The 23,499-nt window shown below is 39.9% G+C and overlaps 1 protein-coding gene across 7 annotated transcripts in view; it reads right to left on the bottom strand.

Annotated features, from left to right (window-relative positions):
* ptprdb (protein tyrosine phosphatase receptor type Db) overlaps positions 1-23,499 on the bottom strand; it is a 157,231-nt gene that overhangs the window by 30,181 nt on the left and 103,551 nt on the right. For 2 of the 7 annotated variants that reach the window (XM_085277016.1, XM_085277020.1), the window contains exons 8-20: positions 23,357-23,498; positions 17,028-17,216; positions 13,173-13,190; positions 11,348-11,458; positions 9,624-9,893; positions 7,630-7,739; positions 6,584-6,781; positions 4,689-4,814; positions 4,386-4,533; positions 4,155-4,303; positions 3,146-3,290; positions 2,030-2,332; positions 720-913 (exon numbers count right to left, since the gene is read on the bottom strand). In XM_085277016.1, coding sequence (XP_085133142.1) covers positions 720-913; positions 2,030-2,332; positions 3,146-3,290; positions 4,155-4,303; positions 4,386-4,533; positions 4,689-4,814; positions 6,584-6,781; positions 7,630-7,739; positions 9,624-9,893; positions 11,348-11,458; positions 13,173-13,190; positions 17,028-17,216; positions 23,357-23,498 — 2,103 coding nt within the window. Of the gene's footprint in view, positions 1-719; positions 914-2,029; positions 2,333-3,145; positions 3,291-4,154; positions 4,304-4,385; positions 4,534-4,688; positions 4,815-6,583; positions 6,782-7,629; positions 7,740-9,623; positions 9,894-10,347; positions 10,360-11,347; positions 11,459-13,172; positions 13,191-15,740; positions 15,750-17,027; positions 17,217-23,356; position 23,499 lie in introns of all 7 variants that reach the window. The other 5 variants (XM_085277017.1, XM_085277018.1, XM_085277014.1 and 2 more) reach the window with 4 other exon arrangements.

Genomic DNA, 23,499 nt, shown 5'->3' with positions numbered 1-23,499 from the left:
TTGAGTTAAAATTTGTAATTTTTTTCTTTCTAACATGTTTAGTTTCTTCAGTGTTTTCAGTTCTATAGTAATGTCGTGGCTCACCAGTGCTACCTGGTCTGATGTCTTCTTAGGTTTTAATTGTCTTCTAGCCATTTCCTGCTTTGTTGGGTTAATTTTGCTTCCTTTGCCTCTGTCTTGTTGTCCTTCTTTGCGCTTCTTTTTTTTTTTTTAAACTAACAGTTGTTACACATTTCCTGTTTTACTTTAAAAAGTTGGTCCTCTCATGTGTTCTTTTTCCTCCCTACTTGATTGTCCTCACCTGTGCTGATTATACACATCTGAGTCTAATCCCTAGTTAGTCCTCACTGACCTTTCTTCTGTTTGCTCTTTGCTGTTTCTTATGGTTCTCTTTGTGTTTCTGAACTTGTGTTAATGTATTTTGGACTTAAATAAAAAGCCTATATTGTCCTATATTTGGGTCCTAATTCCAGCACAACACCTTCTATGACAGATGGTGTTTGCACAATTGAAATAAGATACTTTATTGTCTTAATGGCCACATCGTGGTTTTTGACATCTGTATAATATGTCCAAGTAAACCCACGTGCTGCTGAACTGAGCTGATTGTGCTAATAATCAGCATTACCATGTAATATAATTTATCTCATAATGTTTTATATTGCATTTATAGATTACTTATTTACAGATTACCCATTAAGGTAATATTCTCGGGTTACCTGTGAGTCATCTATGAGGATGTCCTTGATGAATGGCTGACCCTGAGGTTCTCCGTAGTTCATCCTCACATAATGGACTTGGTAGCCTCGGATCAGACCGTGCTGTCTTTCAGGTGCAGGGGCTCGCCATTTCACCCTAACAGCCGAGGCGTTCACAGTTTCTGCCTCCACCCCTCGTGGAGGACCACTTGGAACTACAAATGCATTTTTGGATAGAAGTCAAGGGTCACAGATGATGGGCAGTTAAACCTCTCAGTTAAAGGCCTTCACTTTAGTGAAGTTTCTTTCTAGTAAAAAAAAAAAATGCTTTCAGGGGCAAAAACAGCCAAAAGCTAAAAAAAGGTGAAAAACTACAACCCTACAAAAAGTCTAAAACAGCTCTGATGTCAGGGAAAAAAAGTCAAAATAGTAAAAAAAATGAGAGCGCTTGAGGAAAAACATGGAGGAAAAAAGCAGTGGAGGATAAGAAGCAAATGTAGAAAAGATAAGAATGGCAGATAGAAAAGGATTTGTTGCCAGGGGCAGATAAATAGTGGCAGGCAGTCAAAGAGAAAATACTGTTATCAAGAAAAACCTCTCCCGTACTGCCAAGAACTACACTTCTTTCCCCAAAAAGCAAAAATATACAAAAAGAAGGAAAAAACTCCAGCCACCTTTATCTATTTGACAGACCCACCCACAAGCACAAAGAGTACTGGAATCAAAAATATAACAAATTACTCTAGATACAATAAGACACTGCACTGGTTTAACATTAGATGTATCAAAATAATTGTAAAGGTACTGGAAATGATTTGGTAGGACAGATTACTGGTGAGAAAAGCCAAGGTGAGGAAAGATTGAGGTACACCGACAGCCTTGTTATTGTTAGAGGGGACTATTGCTAGCTTTCGACAGGAAAATCTCAGCAATCCTTTTAGTAAAAAGAGGGGCTTTTAGAAGAAAGGGAAAGGTGAGGAAAAAAGATGCTGGTTCAAAAAAATAAAAGCGGATAATGCCAGCTGCTGCAGGAAAAAAGGGGACTGCTGCTGACAAGAGAAAGCAGTGGTGAGGGAGATTCTGTATGTTGGCAGATTCTGGTGGTTACAAAGGAAAAATAAAGAGGAGGTTTTCACTGGAGGGTCTGACAGTGGTTCACAAATGCATTGTCCGTTTAAATTGCAGCTCAAGAACAGAATAAATGAGTTTACTGGCCAGTAGAACAAGCTTGCTGTTAGTTTAGGGTGCTGCTTGGTTAGTAAGTTAGAGGTAGCGACTATTAGTAGGGAGGACCATCCTATTTTTATTTGTATCTTTTGTTGGGAACATACCATCTTCCTCAGTGCGGATAAGAAGCTGTAAACTTTCTGGTCCATCCCCAGCTTCCGTCTGTGCCCTCACGGTTATGCCGTACTCAGTCCATTTCTCTAGGTTTTCCAGGAGATACGGAGAACTTTCCGGAGAAATTCCATCAATTCTTTTTGATGTTTTGTTGCCCTCTGTAGTGGCATACTGGATGGAGTATCCTGTAATGATGCCGTTCTGAAACTCCACAGGTGGTGGTGCCCAACTTACCAGGACGCTGGTAGAACTGGGACTGGTGCATTTGATGTCCTGGGGAGGTGCTGAAGGAACTGATTGGCCAGTTTTGAGGAGGCACAATAGGGGTTGTTTGGGTAAATGTTATTTGGTTGTGTGTACAAGTTGTTATTGGTGGGTGGAGAGGTGAGTGGAGAAGTGAGGTTTGCCATGGGGGTGAAATTGAGCAGATGAGAGACAGAGAGCAAAAGACAAAGAAACACAAAATGAAAAAGAAACTCTGGAGAACTGAAGCTCTTTTGAAAAATGACCATAGAAATTAAAAGATGGTTGAACAGAGATACTGAAATGATGGGTGTCAACTTCTGTTTGGTAGCAATGTTTGATTAATGAAAACGAGTGAATGACAAAAACACTGACTAGAGCTTGAAACACACATACCTTCCCATAATTTGTCCTTACAGCCTACAAGCCTCTGTGGTCCATGTTGGACTTCTCATGTCTATCTGCCAACCTCGTCTTACCTTGTTTTACTGAGTCTCTTACGGACCTCAGATTGGTAGCCAACAAATGAAGTTTTTCTGGCAATCTTAAAAGAATTGCTTAGTACTGTATGCAAAATACATCAACTAAAGCTAAGTTCTTGAAATAATTATTGGTCTTTTATATATTTGTTGAAATATCAATTCTGAGGTCAGCTCCAGCTATGGTCTTGATTCATGATGGCCCCTTTTTGACAATGCAACAATGCCACATATGTGTCTAATTAAAATTGCAGCAGAGAAACCTACGTGATTTAGCATTACATGTATTTGCTTTTGCATTGTCAAAACTGGATCTTGTTTCTCTTTCGCTCTCACAAACACCTTCACACTTTCACACACTGCAGTCTGTGCAGGTAGACCTACGTGTCTGTGGTGTGTCAATGGACACTTCATTGGTATATGCCCCAATTCCATTTTTGCTTTTGGCAGCTAGCTGGAAGGTGTAGGTGGAAAAGGGCTTCAAGTTCTTGAGCAGGTAGGATGTGGCGGGCTCAAAGCTCACTTTTTTCTGAAGGGACAAAAAGACAAGAGTTAACTTTTTATAACTAGATCAATAATGATATCAAATTAGTATCACTTTACACAATCGTATTTGAATTTGTTATTGTCTATCCACCTACCAATGTGATCAGAATTTTAGGGACACTCATTAAGGGCATGGATGTCATGGTATCTTGGAGCTTTTAATGATTTCTTTCAACTTTTCATTTTTTCAGGTGACTGATTTTACAGCATACATCTTTAGTGACTGTTTGCTGAACTGGCAGAATTAGCAGAGTTTGTTTGAAATGGTTGGTTTCCTGAGACAGAACTGGCTGATCCACAAATTTTCAATAGAGTTGATGTTGGGGCTTTGGGAAGCCCTTCCAAAAACGTAACATCAAACATTTCAAAAATGGTTTTGATGTGTGTTTGGGATCATTGTTCTGTTTCTTTACTCGTTTTTCCCATTGTTTTAAAAAACTGGTCAATCCAACAACTGCTGTGAAACGAATCCATGTTATGCGGGAAAAGAGAAACTACCAGTTGTAATCAGTCACGATCACCAATGATTAAAAGAATCAAGATTCAAATTGAGCCTGTTTGCGTGCCCTGTTGAGCCTGTGTGGACTCGAGAAATAAATAAATCATTAAATTCAAACTTGTGCACTCAATTCATGTTTTTTAAAGTCATTAAAGTTTTCTTTTCTGTACAATCATACCACCCTGAAAACTGAACAGTTCAAAGAAAACATTCAACGTCCAAAATGATCATGACATTCATACCAATGATGGGTTTAGGTAAACTTCTGACCACAACTTTACCTATAAAATTATAAATTTATGAAAACAGCCCATTTAGTGACAATTTTTTTGATCTCCCCATCTTTACCTCTTCTGTGTTGTCAGCTCGTCGGTAAACAAGTTCATATCCTGTAATCTGGTTATCTGGGCCACCCTGGGTCGTTGGAGCAACCCAGGACAACAGGATACTGGTTTCAGACTTTGCCTCACCCTTAAAATCTAATGGTTGAGAAGGAACTAAAGGGGAAGAGGATTGTTTAAAGAACACTAAGACTACATAATCTTAACCATTACATGCCATTTGCTTCTCTTATTTTACCTCCAGTCTTGGCTATAATCTGCAGGTCCTGGGACAAGGGGCCATCTCCTACAGAGGTAAAGGCCAGCACTCGGATGTAATAAGTCTTGTTAGGAGTCAAATCCTGGATGGTGATGAAGCTGGATCCACGCACCATCTGCTTCTCCCACTGCACAACACCGGTGCACAACACAATGCATGAATGCAAGCAGGCACACAGATACACTCTCATACCTTATACATCTTGGCAACACAAGTTATCATCTGTTATGCATAAATAGTAACAATAACAATAAGCCAAACCACACACACAGGAATACACACCTGGTTCACTGGCAGCGAATTGTCAGAGGTGTAGTACACTCTGTAACCAACCACCTGTCCATTAGGTTCCTCAGGCTCATCCCAGTGGATCATTGCTGTTGTGGCGCTCAGCATCCGACCTATGACCTACAAATAAAAAGAGTAAAATTAAACACCAAGTGCAAAAGTGACACAAATGTGGAGAAAGTTTAAACCTGGATTCTGCTAATAGGCAACAGGGGACAGTTTATGTGGTTGCCAAACGGACAATGATCGCATTTAAGTCTAGGGGGAAAAGACCCTTCATCTATAGAAGGTGTACGTTTTGGTTGACATGTCAATATTGCGCGTGTGAAAGTGCCATCGCACTACCACCACCATGTTTGACTATTGGTAAGTTCTTTGTATTGAAATGCTGTGTTAGTTTTACACCAGCTGTAAGAAGATTCAGGTCTTCAAAAATCCAACTTTTGTCTCATCAGTCCACAGAATACTTTTCCAAAAGTCTAGGAGACCAATAAGATGCTTTTTGGCAACTGGGAAACGTTTGTGTTCTTTTTGGTCAGCAGTGTTTTTTCCTTGGAACTCCTCCATGGATGCTTCCCCCCCCCAATCTCTTTCCATGTTGAATCTTGAAGACTGACCTTAACTGAGACAAGTGAGCTGGCAGTTCTTTAGATGTTATTCTGGGTTCTTTTGCGCCCTCCTGGATAAGTCACCGATGTACTCTTGGAGTAATTTCGGTAGGCTGGCCAATCCTGGGAAGGTTCACCACTGTTCCAAGTTTTCTCAATTTGTAAATAATGGTTTACATCAGGGTTCAATGGGATCCTAAAGCCTTACAAATGGCTTTGTAACATCTTCCAGACTGATAGATGTCAGTGTCTTTGTTTGTCAGCTATTATTGAGTTGTTTGTAGATTGTGGCACAATGTGTTACTTTAAAAAAAGATCTTTTGGCCTACTTCATTTTGTCAGACAGGTGTCAGATATGCAAGGGGTTTCTTGATTCAGCAGTCCTAGAAGTAATCAGGTCTGGATGTGGCTAGTTCAACTGAACTCTTTGCAAAAACATGATTAATCACAATTAATTAATAATTGAAAAAGGAGGACTGATTACTTTTTTGATGCAGAACCTGGGAAGTTTGGCATGTTTTTTCCATAAAGAAATGAAACCATTGTGTAAAAACTGCATTTTGTATTTACTTATCTTTGTCTAATATTAAAAGTTGTTTGATGATTGGAGAGATGTAAACATGACAAATATGCAAAAACAAAACAAAAATAAAACTAAGAAATCAAGAAGGGGGAAAAAAGTTTGTCACAGCACTGGAAAACAGCACACACTGAAATGCATTAAAATAGAGGTTACATAAATGCATCCTCATATTGAACCAGAAATACCAATTTGTATTTATATGCCTAACTAGTCAAGTTGCATATTACATCCATATCTCTCTACATGTAATATGAAATGTTATGATATGTAAAATGTATAATATGTGAGGTGAAGCCTTAGAAAAATTTGGTCTCTGACCAAATGTAAATGATTTAAAACCCTATATAAATATAAGAAACATGTATTTTATAGAAAATTATGATGATTTATTTTGGCTAAAATGCCATCACTGTGATATTTTATCCAATTCCACATTTTTGTATACCATAGTTTGCAATAATTAGTGAAATAAATCCTGGTATATGGCCCTTTGAACAAATTCTAATCATTCCAGTATGTATGCTTGTACCAAATTTGAAATTCCCTCAAAGCTTTTATGAGAATAGAACAGGATGGACAGACAGCTCCAGCAACGGCTGTCTCAGAGTCAAAAATAGCCTCGATCCATATTTGGAAAGAACATTTTTATCGCTGTAAAAACTGCTTTCCACTTTGTCAAATAAAGGCATCATCCTGACCTGGCGAGGAGGCGAGGAGGGGGCCTGCTCAGCTGTGCGAGCCTCCACCACCTCGCTGGAGGGGCCCTGACCAATGGTGTTGACAGCTGCCACCCGAAAGTCATAGTGAGAGTAAGGACTCAGGCCGCCCACACTATAGCGTGTTGTAGCAATGCCATCAATCTCTTTATAGGGGTCCTCTGAGCCTTTGGCGCGATGCTAGATGAAACAAGAGATGAAAAGGGGAAGAAGAAGTAGTACAGACTGAATTCAAGCTGCAATAAACAACTTTGTATTGAGTTAACAGCTACAGCTGTGTCTGTATACATAAATACATCAAAACTATGTAAAACCATACCTGCATCTACTCATCTAGATTTACATTGAAATGTACAGAGTGAAATTTGGCAATTCATGTTTCATGCAGGAGTCCTGCAATTTAGAAAGTGAGTATTTCAATACTACTGTTAACCATAGTACTATTAATTCATTCTCTTTTATGAATTTACCACTGTCAGTAGGGAGTATTCACAGGACACCAGATTTACTTTGAACACTTCGAGGGAGGTTATTAGTATTGGGAGAAACAGGGATTCCTGCCTTTGCAGCCATACTAAGTAGGCTTGAGGCCAACATAATAACAGTTTATATTGATAAATCCTAGTGCTCTAAGACTCTGGGTATGCAGAGAATGCAATAATTCATAAATAGCATTTTTTATTTACAACAGAACATAGAAAACATGACATTTTCTAAATCCTTTAACGATATTATTTATTCTAGATAACGAGTCTTTACACGTTTACATTGAGGAACATTATTGCGAAATTGTTCCACGTTTTGTATTTTTAATAAAATGATAAAATGCCTCAATTCAAGCTTTCTGTGCATTGTTCTGAAAATATTGGTTTATGAGATCTGGAATTCACTGGATTGTGTTTTATGTATACAGCATTATACATCCCAAGTTTCTTGGAATTCGAGTTGTATAATGTGTGTCTCAGCAATTTGTGTACATATAGTGCTGTGAGGTAGGTAATGTTTACGTGCTTACAAGTCTGTTATACCTGTATGATATAGTAGGAGACGGGTTCAGGGTTTCCAGAATCCCAGGTGAGAGTGATGCTTGTTGCAGTTCTCTCTGTCACCACAGGCATGCCAGGAGCCTTTGGCAAAGCTGAAGTGTGGAAAAAAGACGAGACATATTTTATTGTTTATTGTAATAGACAGCTGGGCAGAGACACGTTTAGCACTCTAGTGCATCACCTCTTTTTTAAGCGCCCCAAGCAACATTTTCTCAGTGTTTCTTGATAGGATTTAAGCTGCTCAGCAGATCAGGGCCTTCTTTGTCATATATATTTTTTTTAATTAATTCTCTAAATATTTTGTCTTGAAGAGAAACACGCAATGAATTTAAGACCACTTAACAGCATTTTACTGCAAAGCTGTGCTAGTTTAATGTATAGACATGGCTTGGTATTGTCTTGCTGACAGAAGTAAGACTAGTTTACTGGTAGCCCACAGGATGCAGTTCTTGATTTTTTTTAAAGAAGAATTTCATATTTTTGACTGAGTCTTACAATCTTACATGAGTTCAGGCCCAGAACTCATACAGTGTAACTCGTGCAACTCTTTCTGGATTTTTGTCTTACACTTTTCATGTTTATTTATTCATTGCATGGTGAAGTCTTACAGTAGAAACCATGACAAGCATTGTTCATTGAGCTCAAAGAGAGATTTTCACAAACCCATTAGGTCAGTTTTTAATGTAGTGCCACTTGAGGCCATGAAGATCATAGTAATTCAATATTGTTCTAGGTCTTGTCCTTTGAGTACATAGATTTACCACAAGCTCTTTAAATTTCAACATTTCTTTTTAATTTTTGTGATGACAATCCCCATTTTTCCTTCTGAAAGACTTTAAAAGTCTCTATGGATGCTCCTTTCATACAGTATATCATTACGTTAGCTACCTGTTACCCATTTGCCTAAATAGCTGAAAGATACTCCAACAGGCGTTATTCCTAAGAACTTTCTTAAAACACAAATTTTCTTTCTTACCCCTGTTCCAACTTTTCTGAGAGTTACAGGAACTCAATTCAAAATCAGCACATTCTTCACAAAGTAACTACAACAGTAAAATCTCAGCTTCAGTATTTAACACGTTTTTCATACAATACTGAGTTTAGATTTGCACATCACTACACTGTCTTTTGATTTCCATTTGCTTAAAGCAGCTCCCCAAGGAATAGAGTTGCATTTGAAACCAAATTAACCCTCTTGAAATAATTAAGTATTCAAACTGATACAGCTGTTACAGCAATAAAAAAGAGCCTTTTCCAATCTAAACCATAACAAAACAAATCTAACTAAATCTCATAAGTCCATGTTACGGCCCTAGCAGGGCCTCCTCCTGAAGTTGCCTGTGTGGGCGTGTCCTACCATCTCTCCTGCCTTAGGTGCCACCTTTTTCTATCGTACAGCTGACTCACGTCAGCAATTAAAGGTATTTAAGGGCAGAGAAAGGTGAGCTCTGGCGCCAGAGTGCCATGTGAGTGGTTGCAGCTAGTTAGCTGTGTGTTTGCACTAAGTTAGCTGTGTGAGTGTTTGGAGGTTGCAGCTAGTGACATTGTTTTTTTGTGATTGTTTGCTTGGTGGAGAGTGTTTGGTTACTAACCTTTTTTCTGGCTTCCATTATAATAGTTTCCTCTTAATTTTAATTAACTGTAAAACATGTAGTTGTCTTTGTATCTGCTTCAAATGTATTCAGTGACTATTTGTCTGCGTCCATATAGTACAGAACTGCATCTTTAGTGTGTTCATTAGATGCACTCATTACTTTCCTCTTCAATACATATTTTTAACATCTGTATATAAAGGAGCTCTCATCCAAATAAGTTTCTTTACTGTCTTACTTTTTAATTCTTTTGTAATAAAAATACATGTTAAACAGAGAGAAAGAGAGTACTGCAGTTCTGCCTTATTACAAAGTCATAAGCAAAATCGCCCTCGATTAAGGTTGGTGTATAACTCTTTTGTTCCTATCCTTTCCACTACTCACCTTTAACTATAATCTGTGCCACTGCCTCAATCACACCTAGCGTTGACATGGCAACGCACGTGTAATTGTTGGACTGGCGTACGTCAGTCAGTTCTAGTACATTGCGGCCAATGGGCATGTCGTCCTCTGGCGTCAGGTCTTCTGCCCCCAGCATCCATTTCACATATGGCATGGGTGAGCCTACCGCCACGCAGGTGATGTTGACGTTCCCTCCTGGCATGATTTCGCTATCCGCCGGAGGAATGGAAAAGCGAGGGGGGACACGGCGCACTGGACCAAACGGCAAAGAAGGCAAGAGAAGACAAACAATTACAATTTAATGATTGTGCAGAGCGACGGAGAACAATCAGGAGGTTTGAGCTCTGAGATAAAGTTTTATGACATTCAAGTTAGAGTACAAGCATTTGAACAGTCTGGTACACTACCATTAGGGTGCATGTGATATCAAGATGTTTTATTAATGTGAATTTTAAAATTTTATGAACATAAAAGACAGAAAAAAGGAGAGCAAAAATCACAACACACACACACATGCATTCACATGGAAAAACAGCACATGGTATATTACTCTGGAGTAAAATGTACAGGCGGGTTTAGACTTTCAGTATTGCACACAGCCCACAGCTGAGCCACACAAACAGAAAGTGTCAGTTTAATGGAAGAAAAAAGGCAAAAAACAACAACTCAGGACTCGAGAGAACCACTCGGTCGTTACAGTACCAACCTTCTCGCAGCTCTGCAGTGGGAGATATGACATGGCGGGAGGAGGAAGAAAAGACAGGAAAATGCAAAATATCAGAAAGAGAATACAAGACAAAGAGAGATATGTTAGACAAAAAGAGCTTTGCAAGGTGGCAAAATACAGAAAGGACAAGAGAACGAGCAAGGAAGGGCAAGAACGTGTGAGGGGAGGACAGGAAAGAAAAGGAGGCCATACATGGCCAACGTTGGTGAAAGCGTTCCTGTTTAAGGCAGGCTCCTCTGCCAGCTGTCTCCATAGACTGCCTGTCAAACACTCACTGAGCAGCTCTGCAAGATTTCCCTGGCCCTGCAAGCACTGTTAGACACACATCACTGACTGTATGCTGTTTGTGTTTATGTGTACGTGCATGTGGATTTTATATATGACATAGGTGTGTATCCTAATGTGTGTGAATTCAGTGTTTGCTATGTATCCCCATGAGCCATGTTGGAGTCAGAAAAAAAGAAAAAAAAAGATGCTCCACTGTTTAAGACCTTTTTTAAGGGGTGGGTTGAAGGCAGACAACAGAGCAAAAGGCCCCAGGAATAAAAATGTCTCTGAGATTCAAACATTTCGTGGGTATGCGTGTGAACGTGCGTGTGCTGAAGGAGCAGAGGGGAAGACAGCGCCTGAGGAGGTGAGATGCCTGTCAGATTTGGAGAGAAATACAAGTTTTAACCAGACAATGATTTGGTTTTTCTCTGAGGTCTAAAGGCTAAGAGGGCAGGGCAAAGAGATAAGTGACTCGAGTGAAACATTTAGGCCAGCCTTAAGAGCGCTCATTCTTAAACCATCCAGTTTCATTGCTCGATAGCTAAAAACTATAAAATATAGTCTACTTAAAAGCATTGTATCATGTTAATAAATTAGATATATTCCTAATATAGGTCTATCTACTGATACGTGTGTGTAAATTTCATCTCATCCACACATAATCATTAGAATTGTTGCATCATCATAAAAAAAGTGTTCAAACTCTTACCTCTTACATAAAGGTTAGCTGGGGTGGAATAACGTGTCCCATCCCTGTTGGTAGCAACACACTCATACTTCCCCTGGTCTGACTCCTCACTCATCTCTATCTGGAGGGCACCTGGATGCATGGAGGGACGGAGAGGAAGAGCAAAAAGATAAAGAGAGGACAGAGAGTCACACAGACAGACAGACAGAAGAAAGAGCAATCACACAGAAGTGGAAGACATTAGGAATTTTGATATAGTAAGTATATACATTAACATATAAATGGTAAAAAAAAAAAAAAACTGCAGAAAGAATAAGAATAAATGAGTCTGTGGGCATTTTCAGAAAACAAACAGGCTGAACTCATTCTGAGGAAAGTAGGGGTACAAACAGAGCCAAATTTATAGAGCGACTTTAACAAGTTTCTACCACTTTCAGCAAGAATCTGCCCAAAACAAGGGTCAGCTTCCTGATTTCAAAATATGAAAAAAAGAAAAAAGAAAAAAAGAGAAAAACAACCCAAAAGACCAAAACAAAACCTACAAAAAAGGAGAATGCGGTCTTCATGCAAAGCAAATGAAACAAACAGCTAGAATGCGCAGAAATCCGTCACTGTATTTTGAGAAGAAAAAAAAATGCTGAAAATTGAGATGCAGTTACATTAAGCAACAAATCATGTTTCATTTTCCAAGGATAACGTCTGACAAAAGATATTGCCATGGCAATAAGATTTCCCCAACCCTTTCGGATCCACCAATGGGATCAGGAGTGTGATGTCAATTTAAAACACACCCAATAAGGAGGTAAAGACATCAACCGACCTCCGTCAAGGCCAACAGATGGGAAAAAAAAAAAGAACGACATACGCAAAGCCTTGGGAAGGGACCGATGTTTTCTCGCTCCCTGAAAATAGAAAAACTGTCAAAAAAAGAGTCAACCAGAGGTTCTTTAAAGATGGTGTGGTAAGGCAAAAAAGCGCCCATAAAAACTTTATCAAAAAAGTGGTTGTTTGGGGCTTTTTATCGGTAATGAGAGAGGTAAAGAGAGAGGTAATGGTAAAAACCATGAAAGTATGTGTGTTTCTGTGTGTGTGCGTGTGGAGATTTGAGAATTTATGTGTGCGTGTGAGCGCACTCATGTTTGCAAGTGTGTGTCTGAGTCTTTGCCATCTGGACTTTTCAGCCTGAGCGAATAACAGCTGGGAGGAAAAACAAAACTGGGACGTTTGATTGGGCAAATAGAGACAAGGTAGAAGGAGAGGCCAGGCCAAGCTTAGGTCAAGACCTCTGAGAAAAAGAGAGAAAAAAAAAAAAAAGAAATTCAGGTCACAAAAATTTAAAAAGCAACAAACAAACAAACAGAGGTAGAAGTGAGTACGCTTTTTCACCTCAAACTAAGCAACAAAGAAAGAAAACCAAGTTGTAAACATATCATGCGTTTGATTGGAAACACGGTCGATGTGAACGGTGGTTAAACTGATGGGTACGAAAGAGAGATCACAACATGACGAGGAAGGAAGCAATGGACTTCTTTGTTACAGAGTGAACGCTGAGGCTGAGATGGAAAAATTAAAGTGTGAAGAGGGGATGAAGGATGAGAAGAGGGGAGGTGACAGTCATAGTATAATGAGTTGCTTGCTCAACTCCAATTCCTCCTCTTGCACCTACTGCAGATCTGAAGCAGTTGGATGAGTTTTACCAATGTCACAGAGTCTTGAGTCTTTTGGACTAAACCCCATATTGATTAACCCACCCGGGGCTGCTTTTCAGATCTGTGAGACAAGTAGGAACCAGGGGTTGAAAAGGAATCAGGCCACTGTGTCATGTTGGTCCTCCCAGCAGTCTTACCTCGTATGGGCGTGCCACCTGAGTGGGCAATGAATGCACGAGATTAGAGAAGGAGAAGAAGAAGAAAATGTTAGTACCACAGAAGGAGAAGGGGATAAGGGAGGGAGGGACTGGGGGAAGGGGGTGGGGGTGGGGAGTAACTTGGCAAGGAGAAGAATCAAATTAGAGAGAAAGACTCAAAATATAGATCCTTACAGAGCGAGAGGAAGAAGAGGCATAAAGGAAATAGAATAAACTAAGACAGAATAAGCCTGAGAAGAGGAAAAACTGACCTGAGATAGAGCGATAGACAGTGACAGAGCTATAAGGAGATGGGTTATTGATTGGACTTTATTGACTTGTAGCAGGGGTGGATGTGGCTATAGGAGAAGGGTGTCTGCACTACACTCATCTGGGTGTCTAAAAAGTGTACTGGCGAACTCTAAGTCCATTAACTACTATGAGCTTTTAACTGCTCTTGTCCTCTAAATGGCTCGAAACCAGGTTTAATCCTGCTAGTTGCAAAGTGTGTTAAAACCTCTATTAGATAATGCGATATTTGCCCCATGCAAGGCAAGCACCCGCTATTTTAGTTCGTGGCTTCTGAGTTCATCTGAGCAGTGACTTCCTAGTAAATTCACTCTTAGCCAGTCACATCACAGGTCTCTATTCTCTGAAACAGCTGTGCCAATTACAGTGATGCATGATGACAACAGCTCCAAAAACAGCAAGAGGCTGATTAAAAAATGTTATTATTGTCTGGGTGGTGCCGAAAGGCACATCCTAAACACACAACACATCAAATTTTCAGCCAAAGGCAGATGGTGTGGGTTTTTATTCAAGTTGTGGAATAATACCAGAAACAAACAATAAAAACGTGGCAGAAGCCTTTGATGTGCCCTAATCTCTCAGAACTACCTTAAATGATAAATGCTGACATGCAGCTTTGCACAAAATAAACATTTTTTATGGTGATTTAAAAGACTCAACTGTCTGGAGAGCGATTAATTAAGGTGATGTATTTGCATAAATCATAAATACATATTTTCATACTCTGTCATACTTCATTTGCTCTCGCTGATGAAATCACAACAGCGTGGTTCTCAGATAACTTTTCCCAGCACGTCTATACATATTTTCCACCAAAAATGCAGACACCCCACGCGGCGCTGACTTATTGGAATGAACTCACACCTGTTTGTGTGACGTGCGCACAGTGTGGTCGCAAAGTAAAGTCATTTAAAGGTCAGGAAATTACCAAACCGATAAAGCGCAAGCTTTTGTGCCACCACTAAAATAGGGCTTATCACATCAGAGCGCTTTCAGCAGGGCATCAACTGTCAGCCAAGAAATGCTCAACTGAAATCAGACGCATGTGTCGAGCTGATGTCTCTTAGGCTCATCTTAAGGTATCTAAACTGAAAATGTATTTTAAAAAAAGTATAGCAAAGTTTTTTAAGGTAATACTACCTATGAGAAATGAAAGCTAAAGCCAGCCTCTACTTCCCCCCCCTCAGTCTTATAATGAAATTTTAAAATTTATAAACTAACATGACAAAAAACATCAGTTTTAATCAGATTAAACTATATATCAGAAAGTAGATTTGCAATTTAACAGATACAACTCTGCCTTTAAAGGTGTAACATGAGGAAAAGCTAAGGTCTGAGTCCTCACATTACAGGAAAATTTAAGCTGTAGTAATCGCATATTTGGCCCACTGTGCATTTATATGCCAAAGAAGTTTTTCTAAATCAAGTAAATGATTCAAATGTCTAAAACATTTCACGTGATTGTTGGAAAATTAGTGGAAATTACAGCATCACTAAATTTTCAACTATCCATAAACTGAGCAGACGAGATTGTTTCTTCTTCTTTCTAAAACAGTTAATCCTTACTAAGCTCTTTTTTACACTAATGCAGTGTAACGTCTGACCACTACTTTTACACCACAGCAGCTAGACTTATATGTTTTCATATATGCCTATCACAATGCACAGCTAATGTCTAGAAGGCTGAAACGTGGTCTCGATTGATTTCTTTATCCTGGCTCCACCAGTGGCCATCTAGAGCTCATAGCTATTGACTGGTAACTTTATACAGCAGACTGGAGATAGTAAGTGGATGAGTGAAAGGCAGGGTGAGTGAGTGAGTGAGGGAAAGAATATTTGAATTAGCAAAGGAGTGGAAAAGTAAATAGGTGAGTGTGAGGAGAAAAAATATTATTCTCTGGGCGTGGAAGGGCTGCAGGTGCACAGATGAGGGTGAGGTCAGCTACATCTAGGTTGACAGAGTGTGTGTGTGTCTTTCTATGTGCATGTCTGTGTGTGTGTGTGTTTGTACGTCCTCTTTGTGGCATCTACCTTTAGCCAGTACAATGTACAGGTGCTTTGAGAGACAAGTGCGTGTATTACAGTGGGTGTGTTCACATCTATGCTTTGTGCTGTGTAAAAACTGTTAGTATGCCATGCATTTTAATAACACTGCAATAGTTGTAAAAGTGAGCAGCAGCAAAATCAGTAGCAACATTAGTGAACAGTATATAGAAAAGTGGACAGTGAGGGTGTGGGCCTTGGAACAGAAGCACTTACCAAAGGACTCTGTGGTTAAAAAGATACAAAGAGAAAAGAAACAGCATAGACATTGCATTACAATCGGACCATTAGTTACACAGAGGAGTTGACTTAGTAGAAACACCTTGAAAACTCCACAAAAAAAAGTAATGACATGGAAATTTATACTTTAAAGAATCATACAAGTCACGCTATTTTTCATCATAATAATAACCACTTAAAAAAGCTAACATGGCTAACTACCAAGTATTTTACATTTAAGTTGTAACAATTTTTCTACATCCTTTAAATGTTTTTTTTTAATTTCTTTATAAATTAAGATAATAAAGAATCCAGTGCAGGGTCTTGGGGGTTGAGCCAGATAATAATAATAATAATAATAATAAAAAAAGCAGGGACACAAACAAATAGGTTGGTATATCCACACAGAAGCCAGAGACTTGGGTGTCCAATCACAAGAAAGGGGGTTTTAGGTCCAGAGTCGGTCCCTGAAAGCAGAAGGAGGACTGAGGAGGGAGCAGACTTACACACTACTGTGGCTCAAGAAAAAAACAAAAATATAAAAAAAAATCTCGATTGAAATGGATTAATGATTTGACTGGAACAGAATAAACTGTCCTCGTATTATTCAATTTTGGTTTTTGAAATTCTGTTATCAGATTTTCTCAGATAACACGAATACATGTTCTTGGGCTCAGTGTCACATCCACCCAGGACGCTCAAATCAGGAAAAACAAAATGTTATTCAAGTAAGTCACAGCAGTGAGCTCTATGTTAGAGAGGCCATTCAGTCAGTACATGCCACCACCACTTGGTTTTGCTAAATCTTGTCTGTAGATACAGTTTTTACTAGAGATGTAGCCCACTGATGTCTCTTAGGGACATTTTTAGTATTCTTTTACAGAAACTTTAACTGTCTGTGATGGTGACTTGCACAGGAAGACCTCAGAATTAGGAGAAAAGTCGGGAGTCCACTTTTAAAAAGGCTTAGAAGAGTTTAGAAGGGTTGGCAACCGTATACAGTCAACTCATAACAACAGCAGCAACAGCAGCAGCAGCAGAAAGAGAGGCAGCTGAGAAATACAGCCAGTATCCATAGCAGGAGGAGAGTGGAGTAAGAAAAAGGGTTAACAAGGGCAAGAAAAACAGAAACTTTGTAGGAATGGGAAATAAATAATGGGTTTAAGGGGCAGATATTAAGAAGGGGACATAAAACAAAATGGTGGAGGAAAAACCCTTAAGGTGGAAATAAAATCTGGGATTGAAGAGAAGGCAAAAGAATGGAGGGATAAAAGCACTGGTTACCTGAGCGGAGCTGCTTGATTCTTCCATTGTTATTGGACGTGTTGACCGGGAGGAAATCCTTGAACCAGGTAATTTCTGGGTCAGGGTTGCCACTAGCGGCGCATAACATAGTGGCAGTCCGAGAACGCTCCACCACTTTCAGCTGGGGGCCCATGTCAATGGTGGGAAACCCTGAGGGCAGCTGATCCTCTGGAAGGATTAGGTACACAAGTAAAATATTTAACCTAGTAAGACAGAGAAGCAGTTTTCTTCTAACATCTTCCTGCAGTCTTTTCACCCTCACTTACACGTTTGTCATGTTTTGATTGTACTGAATAGATTTGAGTCCATCGTTCCATGAGACAGGTTGTCTCTGATTTTTGTCCAGTTCTTCTGTAATTTGGAATACCTTGACTATTTCTCCCAGTTTCCTCAACTCCTTAAAAAACACCCTCCCACTGAGAGCCACTTTGTTTGTCCTCAGCTGTCCAGTTTGCTCAATTCTTCCAGCCCACACTGCAGACCACACAGAGATATGCCTAGTTTGTACTAATAACTCTTTGGGAATGACCTTGTTGGCGCAAAAATAAAAGTTTATGCCTGTAAAATTGTGTTATCTTTGGCATTTTTTGTGGATTCAGCTAAAGAAATTGGAACAAATTATGTGTTTTTGTTACAGGCTGTTAGGCAAAAAGCCTAAAGATTCAATTTAAAACAGTTTCTTTCCTAAGTTGTCTGTTATGTGTAGACACAACACTACTTCATCCCTTGAGTTAGGCATCGTTTTATGCTTAAATGAGATCAGTGTTAAGTGGCTCAAGAAACAGACAAACAAACAAACAATCCTCTTAAAATTGTCAGGTACAAGGATGTGAAGTGAAAAGCAGCCAATCACCCCCCTTACTTAAATCTTTGGGAGTAGATCTCACCAAGAATTCAGCATGAAAACAAATAACTGTGTTTCCCCAAATGTCAAACTAATACTTGAGATTGTCCCGCCTGTCTGCGAGCAGTGCAATTTAGGCTATTAAGAAAGCTCTCACACAGTGATCAGTCTGTGCTCAATGTAAGAAATTCCTGAGGCCTGAAGACACACAGCTTAAGCACCGAAATGACATCAGGGAGGTTCAAATGCTAGTCCAGTCTCAGAGGAACTTTCAGGGGAAAACTTGCGAGCTAAATGGTAAAAGACTAATTTGGATTCAGTTTAAGTCAAAATATGTTTCATCAGCCTTGAGTCCAGAGGCAAGACTTTTGAAGAATCCAATAGTGAGGTCAAATAGCATAAGTAACATTTCATCCTACCTGACAAATTCACTAATGCTTTAGGCAACAGCTTTTTGAACAGGAATCAGGTGAGCTACAGTTTCTGTAGCGCCGCGTTTTCTACAGCATGAGCAGGTTGCATAAAGTCAAATGTGTGAGCCCTATAAAGACTTATCTACTGGGACTTGCACTCTTTTGGGATGGAAAATCAAATGTAATTTCATTAAATCAATTAAATCAAAAATAGAGAGTCATTTCACTGTGAGAGAGGAAATCAAAGGCAGCGAACCAACTTCATTCAACTGAAGTAGGAGATTTAACAGAAGGGGGGGACAATGGCTTCGAGGAAGTAGGGGATCAAAGACGAGTGAACCCAGCTCACTAAAAACTGAAATGATACGGTATCCCCCCTTTGAATCAAAAAGCTACAGAGCAAACCAGGTTTTTAAAACTTTGTTCAAGGCTACACAATGAATGCCACATTTGTGAGTCATCTATAATACAGGGAATAAAATCGTTAAATAAAGTCAGACGAACAAGGAATATTTATATAGAAGACAAGTTTATTTTAAGCCCTCAACCCTCCACAATCCCACACACACAAACACTCGCATACATATATTTTTTGTTTTACCCAGAATCCCTTGTGACTTTATCCCTCTACGCCAAACAGAACCTCATTAACGGGAAATCCTAGCGCTGAACCTCGCCAAGGAGATGCTAATTCTGGTACCAGCCCATCGAACCATGGCTGATAGGTCGTGAGACGCCGGTTTCATGAGTGCGTGTGTGGCCTTTTAACAGCTCCGGTTTCAATCAATCACCACGCCCGACAAATGGAAACACGGACATAATAAAAAACCAAGAGAACAAGATGAGAAGGTGTTTGTGTGTACGAGCGTGCCAGCGAGCACGGGTGGCGAAGAGGGCGAAAGTGTGAAGAAGAAAAAAGAGAGAAGGAGAATAGACCAGAATAGATTCAAACAGACTGGGAAAAAGAAAGAGTGACAGAAAGGAAAACACAGCGAGAGAGAACAAGAGAGAGAAATAGAGAGGGAGAGAGAGCACAAGGGACCTATACAGCATAACAATCATGATTCTCTCTGCTTTCATTATGCAAACGCTTACTTCAAAGCCAGCCCCTTGTAGGCAGGAATAATGCATTCTATTTCATCTACCTGGGGTGGGACACTGCACTGAACATTGAGGATGCACAGTCAGAATGCTACTCCCTGAGAACGTGCATCTTTCTCTGCCCCTTTCCTACAACCACTTAGCATGTGCGCAAAGAAAACAAAGTTGGAAATGTACCACTGCTGGTTGAAGCGTTTAAAGCCTTGCAAAACACACAAGTATGCTCATGTAATAGCTGAAAATATTTGCACACACATAGAGGTATATGTACAAAGAAACACCACAAAGACAAACACATACACACAAATTTAAAGTTGACAAGGTGGAAAGTGATGTAAATGAAAGGTTGAGGGAGGTTTCAATTGGCTAAAGCACACACACAAGTTAACGTGCGCACACAATCAGCATTCCGCCATCCATGATGGCGACAGGTGTAAGCAACACCGCAGTGTGTTTGGGTCAAAGCCGCTGCAGCATGTGTATTTGAGACTGGGCTGCTGAATGGTAACAGCTAAGAACCCCCTGAGGTCAGGGTAGATTAGTAACCCTACACTCCCTTGTTGGCGTGGCCTTGCACACATCACATTGTTTCATTTGGATGTGCTCCCTACTTCACCATTTCCACTGAGAGCCACCCAGATAATTTCACAGCTCATAGAAAAAGCCCCGCTCTCGCAATCATGGGAACCACTGCGCGAACACTGTCCCCTTTATATAAGACCTCCAAAATGAATTCTGCACGCATTGCTTTCTGGGTTTGTCATCTGTAAATTTGGAAGTCAAGCCTGGTTTTATAATCATGGGAAGAATGAGCTGGCTGCTGTATCAGAACCCAGAGTGCACCTGCAAACAAACCTGTTTCTGCCATTCACAACTGCTGCACAGTATAAACAGTGAATGCTTATAAAACAGATGACTTTAGATTTCCTAATAAAATGTTGTGTTTCTGACGTGTTAACCTCTTCCTTCTGTCTGTGATGGGTTTGTCAGGTGTGCCTGCAACACTCTAGCACTGTTACAAGTCATTTATTGTTGCAAAAAGCACCACATGACAACAAGAAGTTGTCACTGAACACAAACAGAAGAAAGTAAATAAGTTGGAACTACAAAACTCCATCATTAACTTTATTTTTTTGGGCTCAAGTACCTAAAATAACGCACAAGCTTTGTCTTCAACCACTAGTTATACAATACCTGATTGTGCCACGGATACTAAAGCACATAATTGCTCTCAGCTTCATTATTATTTCAACCACTGCCAATCACAGCCATTTACTGGAAGCCCAGATTTCAATTAGCCTGGTTCTAATCCTCAGTAATTAAGCCAGCTGACCTTAACACCGGATCCCTCCTGTCAGAGAGTGAGTCAGTCAGTCAGTCACCGGAGCTGTGTCTTTAGAGAGCCAGAGGGGAGGCATGGAGACATGACTGACAAGACTGCATGTGTGTTTGAGTGCTTTTGTTTAAGTGTGTATGTGTGTGTGTGTTCGTGTGTGTGTATTTGTGTGGGTACATTTGGACTGACAGTCTATCGGGGACTATTAGCTGCTCCCAGGTGGCCTTTTATTCATCCACAACACAATGAGTCCTCAGAGGAACAGAAAGAGGCTAATCACTACATAAAGGCGGACTGTTTTAGATTGAGGATACGTTTGTATGTCTCTATGTGAGTGTGTGTGTGCTTGAGTGGTTATGGTCTTGATAAGGAAAAAAAACCTGGAAATGAGTGTATTCATCCATCAAGAGTAAAACAAAAATCAAAAATAGACGCAGACACACACAAAAGTAAGCATGCCTGCTTGCACTCAGATGGACAAGTGCACAAACACGCACAAAGACGACCATGTGAGACAGGAAAAATTCTGGATGGATGGAGCGGAACAGCACAGAAGATGCAAAGAGTGGTCTGATGTGAATAATTTAGAGGCTGCTGTGTAGTAGACCTAAGAGCATGAGGAGAGACAGAATGAGCGAGAGTTTGGGAAAAGGAGGAATGTTTGAAAAGATAAAGAGAGGAAAGGGAAAGAGTAAAAGTAGGAGGGATGGACTTGGAAACAAACAAAAACAAGTATAAGAGAAACAGGAAGAACTGAAAACTATGCTATCACCCATCAGACAGACAAGAGGGACACAGAGAGAAAGAGAAAGACAGAAGGGGAGAGAAAGCATGAGAAGACAGAACAATAGGCTGCATGTCCGTTCCCCATAAGCATGTACTGTAAAGGCAGGCAATGTGATTATCCACACTTGAGCAACTTCACTCACTAAGACACTCTTGAGCTTCAAACAACTGGTACATAATGTTCTCCTAATGGACTCCACTAACACTAACATCACTATCTGCATTAATGGACTCTTGCGAACACTAAACCGTCTACTGCAGCGGATCCAGGCTCACACTTGAATATATAGCCGCTTGCGAAGAATCCCCCAAGCCTCCAATTTCCATCCATTCACTCAGCCATCCATTAGTTACACCCACTTTATCCTGTTATTCTGGGTTACAAACAGGAATAGTCATTTGCAAATCATTGTCACTAAATTATCAGAGGAGCAGTTAACCATTGCAACTATTTCTTTTTAAATATTGCTTCAGTTAGTTAGTTAAGAAAACCTGCAAAAACAATGATTGTTTAATGTGTGTATACATATATATATATATATATATATATATATATATATATATATATATATATATATATATATATATATATATATATATATATATATATATATATATATATATATATTTCTGTACTATTGGAGGGTCTTGGAGGGTCTTTACCTTACAATATAAAGTGCATTGAGGCAACTCACCTTTAAGGTCTAAAGGTGAGGTGATGTATATACTGTATACGTATATACAAATATACTACATGGACAAAACAGGCGCACTACTTAATCTTTGCATGTACATATTGTCAGCCTTATTGCCACAGTTGTACAAAATCAAGCACATGGGCATGGAACCTGCCTTTATAAAGAGATTGCAACAGACTGGCGACCTGTCCAGTGTGTACCCCGCCTCTCGCTCTCTGGCAGCTGGGGGGACTGGAGCCTCTCCCAGCTACCAGGTTGGATGAATGGATGGAGAATTTTTTGGCATAGAAGTATTACTAGGAACAAAAGGATGGGGTTTTAAACAGGGCCAATCCATCCAGTAAAAAGCCACTGAAAAGCTGTTGAAAAGATGACTTTTGCAGAAGTCTAAATGACACTGACATTTAGTTAAAAAATGAAACCCTTGTTTCTTTGGGTTATTGAAGAATTTTGGTTGAAAAGTGAAAAGAGCATTTCCTTTCATCTTTTGAAAGATGAGGAGCAGGAGATTCAGACCCACACGCCTCTCACTGTGAGGCAAACTTCTTAACCACTGAAGTCTCGCTCTCTCTCTCTCTCTCTCTCTCTCTCTCTCTCACACACACACACACACACACACACACACACACACACACACACACACACACACACACACACACACACACACACACACACACACACACGTATGTAAATTGCATAATATACTTCAGCATTCCCCTTCCTGCAACCCTGAAATGGATAAGCAGAAGAGAATGGATGGATGGATGGATGGATGAACTACTAGTCTGCATACCTAGAGTGGATGGCGTGTTGCTGCCTGATCAATTCACAATCAAATGAAATGGCACAGCTAGGTGTGATGCAGACGCTTACTAGACTACTTTACTTCGTTTTTAGAGGTCTTTCTAAACTCCTGAAAAGACAAATGCTTTTGTTTTTCGTCAATAAAAATTCTCATGTTACCCTCAGAGTGAACCCTCAAAGGTTCACTCTGAGCCAGGAAAACCCCATTTGTTATAAAATGAAGTGTGTCATAAACAATTTATTAGCTGTTTATGTACAGATTATAAACGCCACCTAAGATGTGAGACAGCTGGATGGAAAAACTGTGTGGGGGAGTTCACACTGACCTCGTAACACAGTGAGTCTGGCAGTGGCAGTAATCTCTCCTGCAGAGCTGGAGGCGTGACATTCATAAACTGCCTCGTCTCTGGGGGTCCTCAGCGGCTGGATCCTCAGGACTGAGCCGGATCCATCATCAAACTCTATAACC

The sequence above is a fragment of the Mchenga conophoros genome, linkage group LG6 (genome assembly GCF_057382185.1).
Source record: "Mchenga conophoros isolate Kocher_MC1m ecotype Shallow Benthic linkage group LG6, M_conophoros_male_GT1.1, whole genome shotgun sequence".
In the NCBI taxonomy this organism is placed as follows: domain Eukaryota; kingdom Metazoa; phylum Chordata; class Actinopteri; order Cichliformes; family Cichlidae; genus Mchenga; species Mchenga conophoros.
This window is presented reverse-complemented; position numbering and strand designations above follow the sequence as displayed.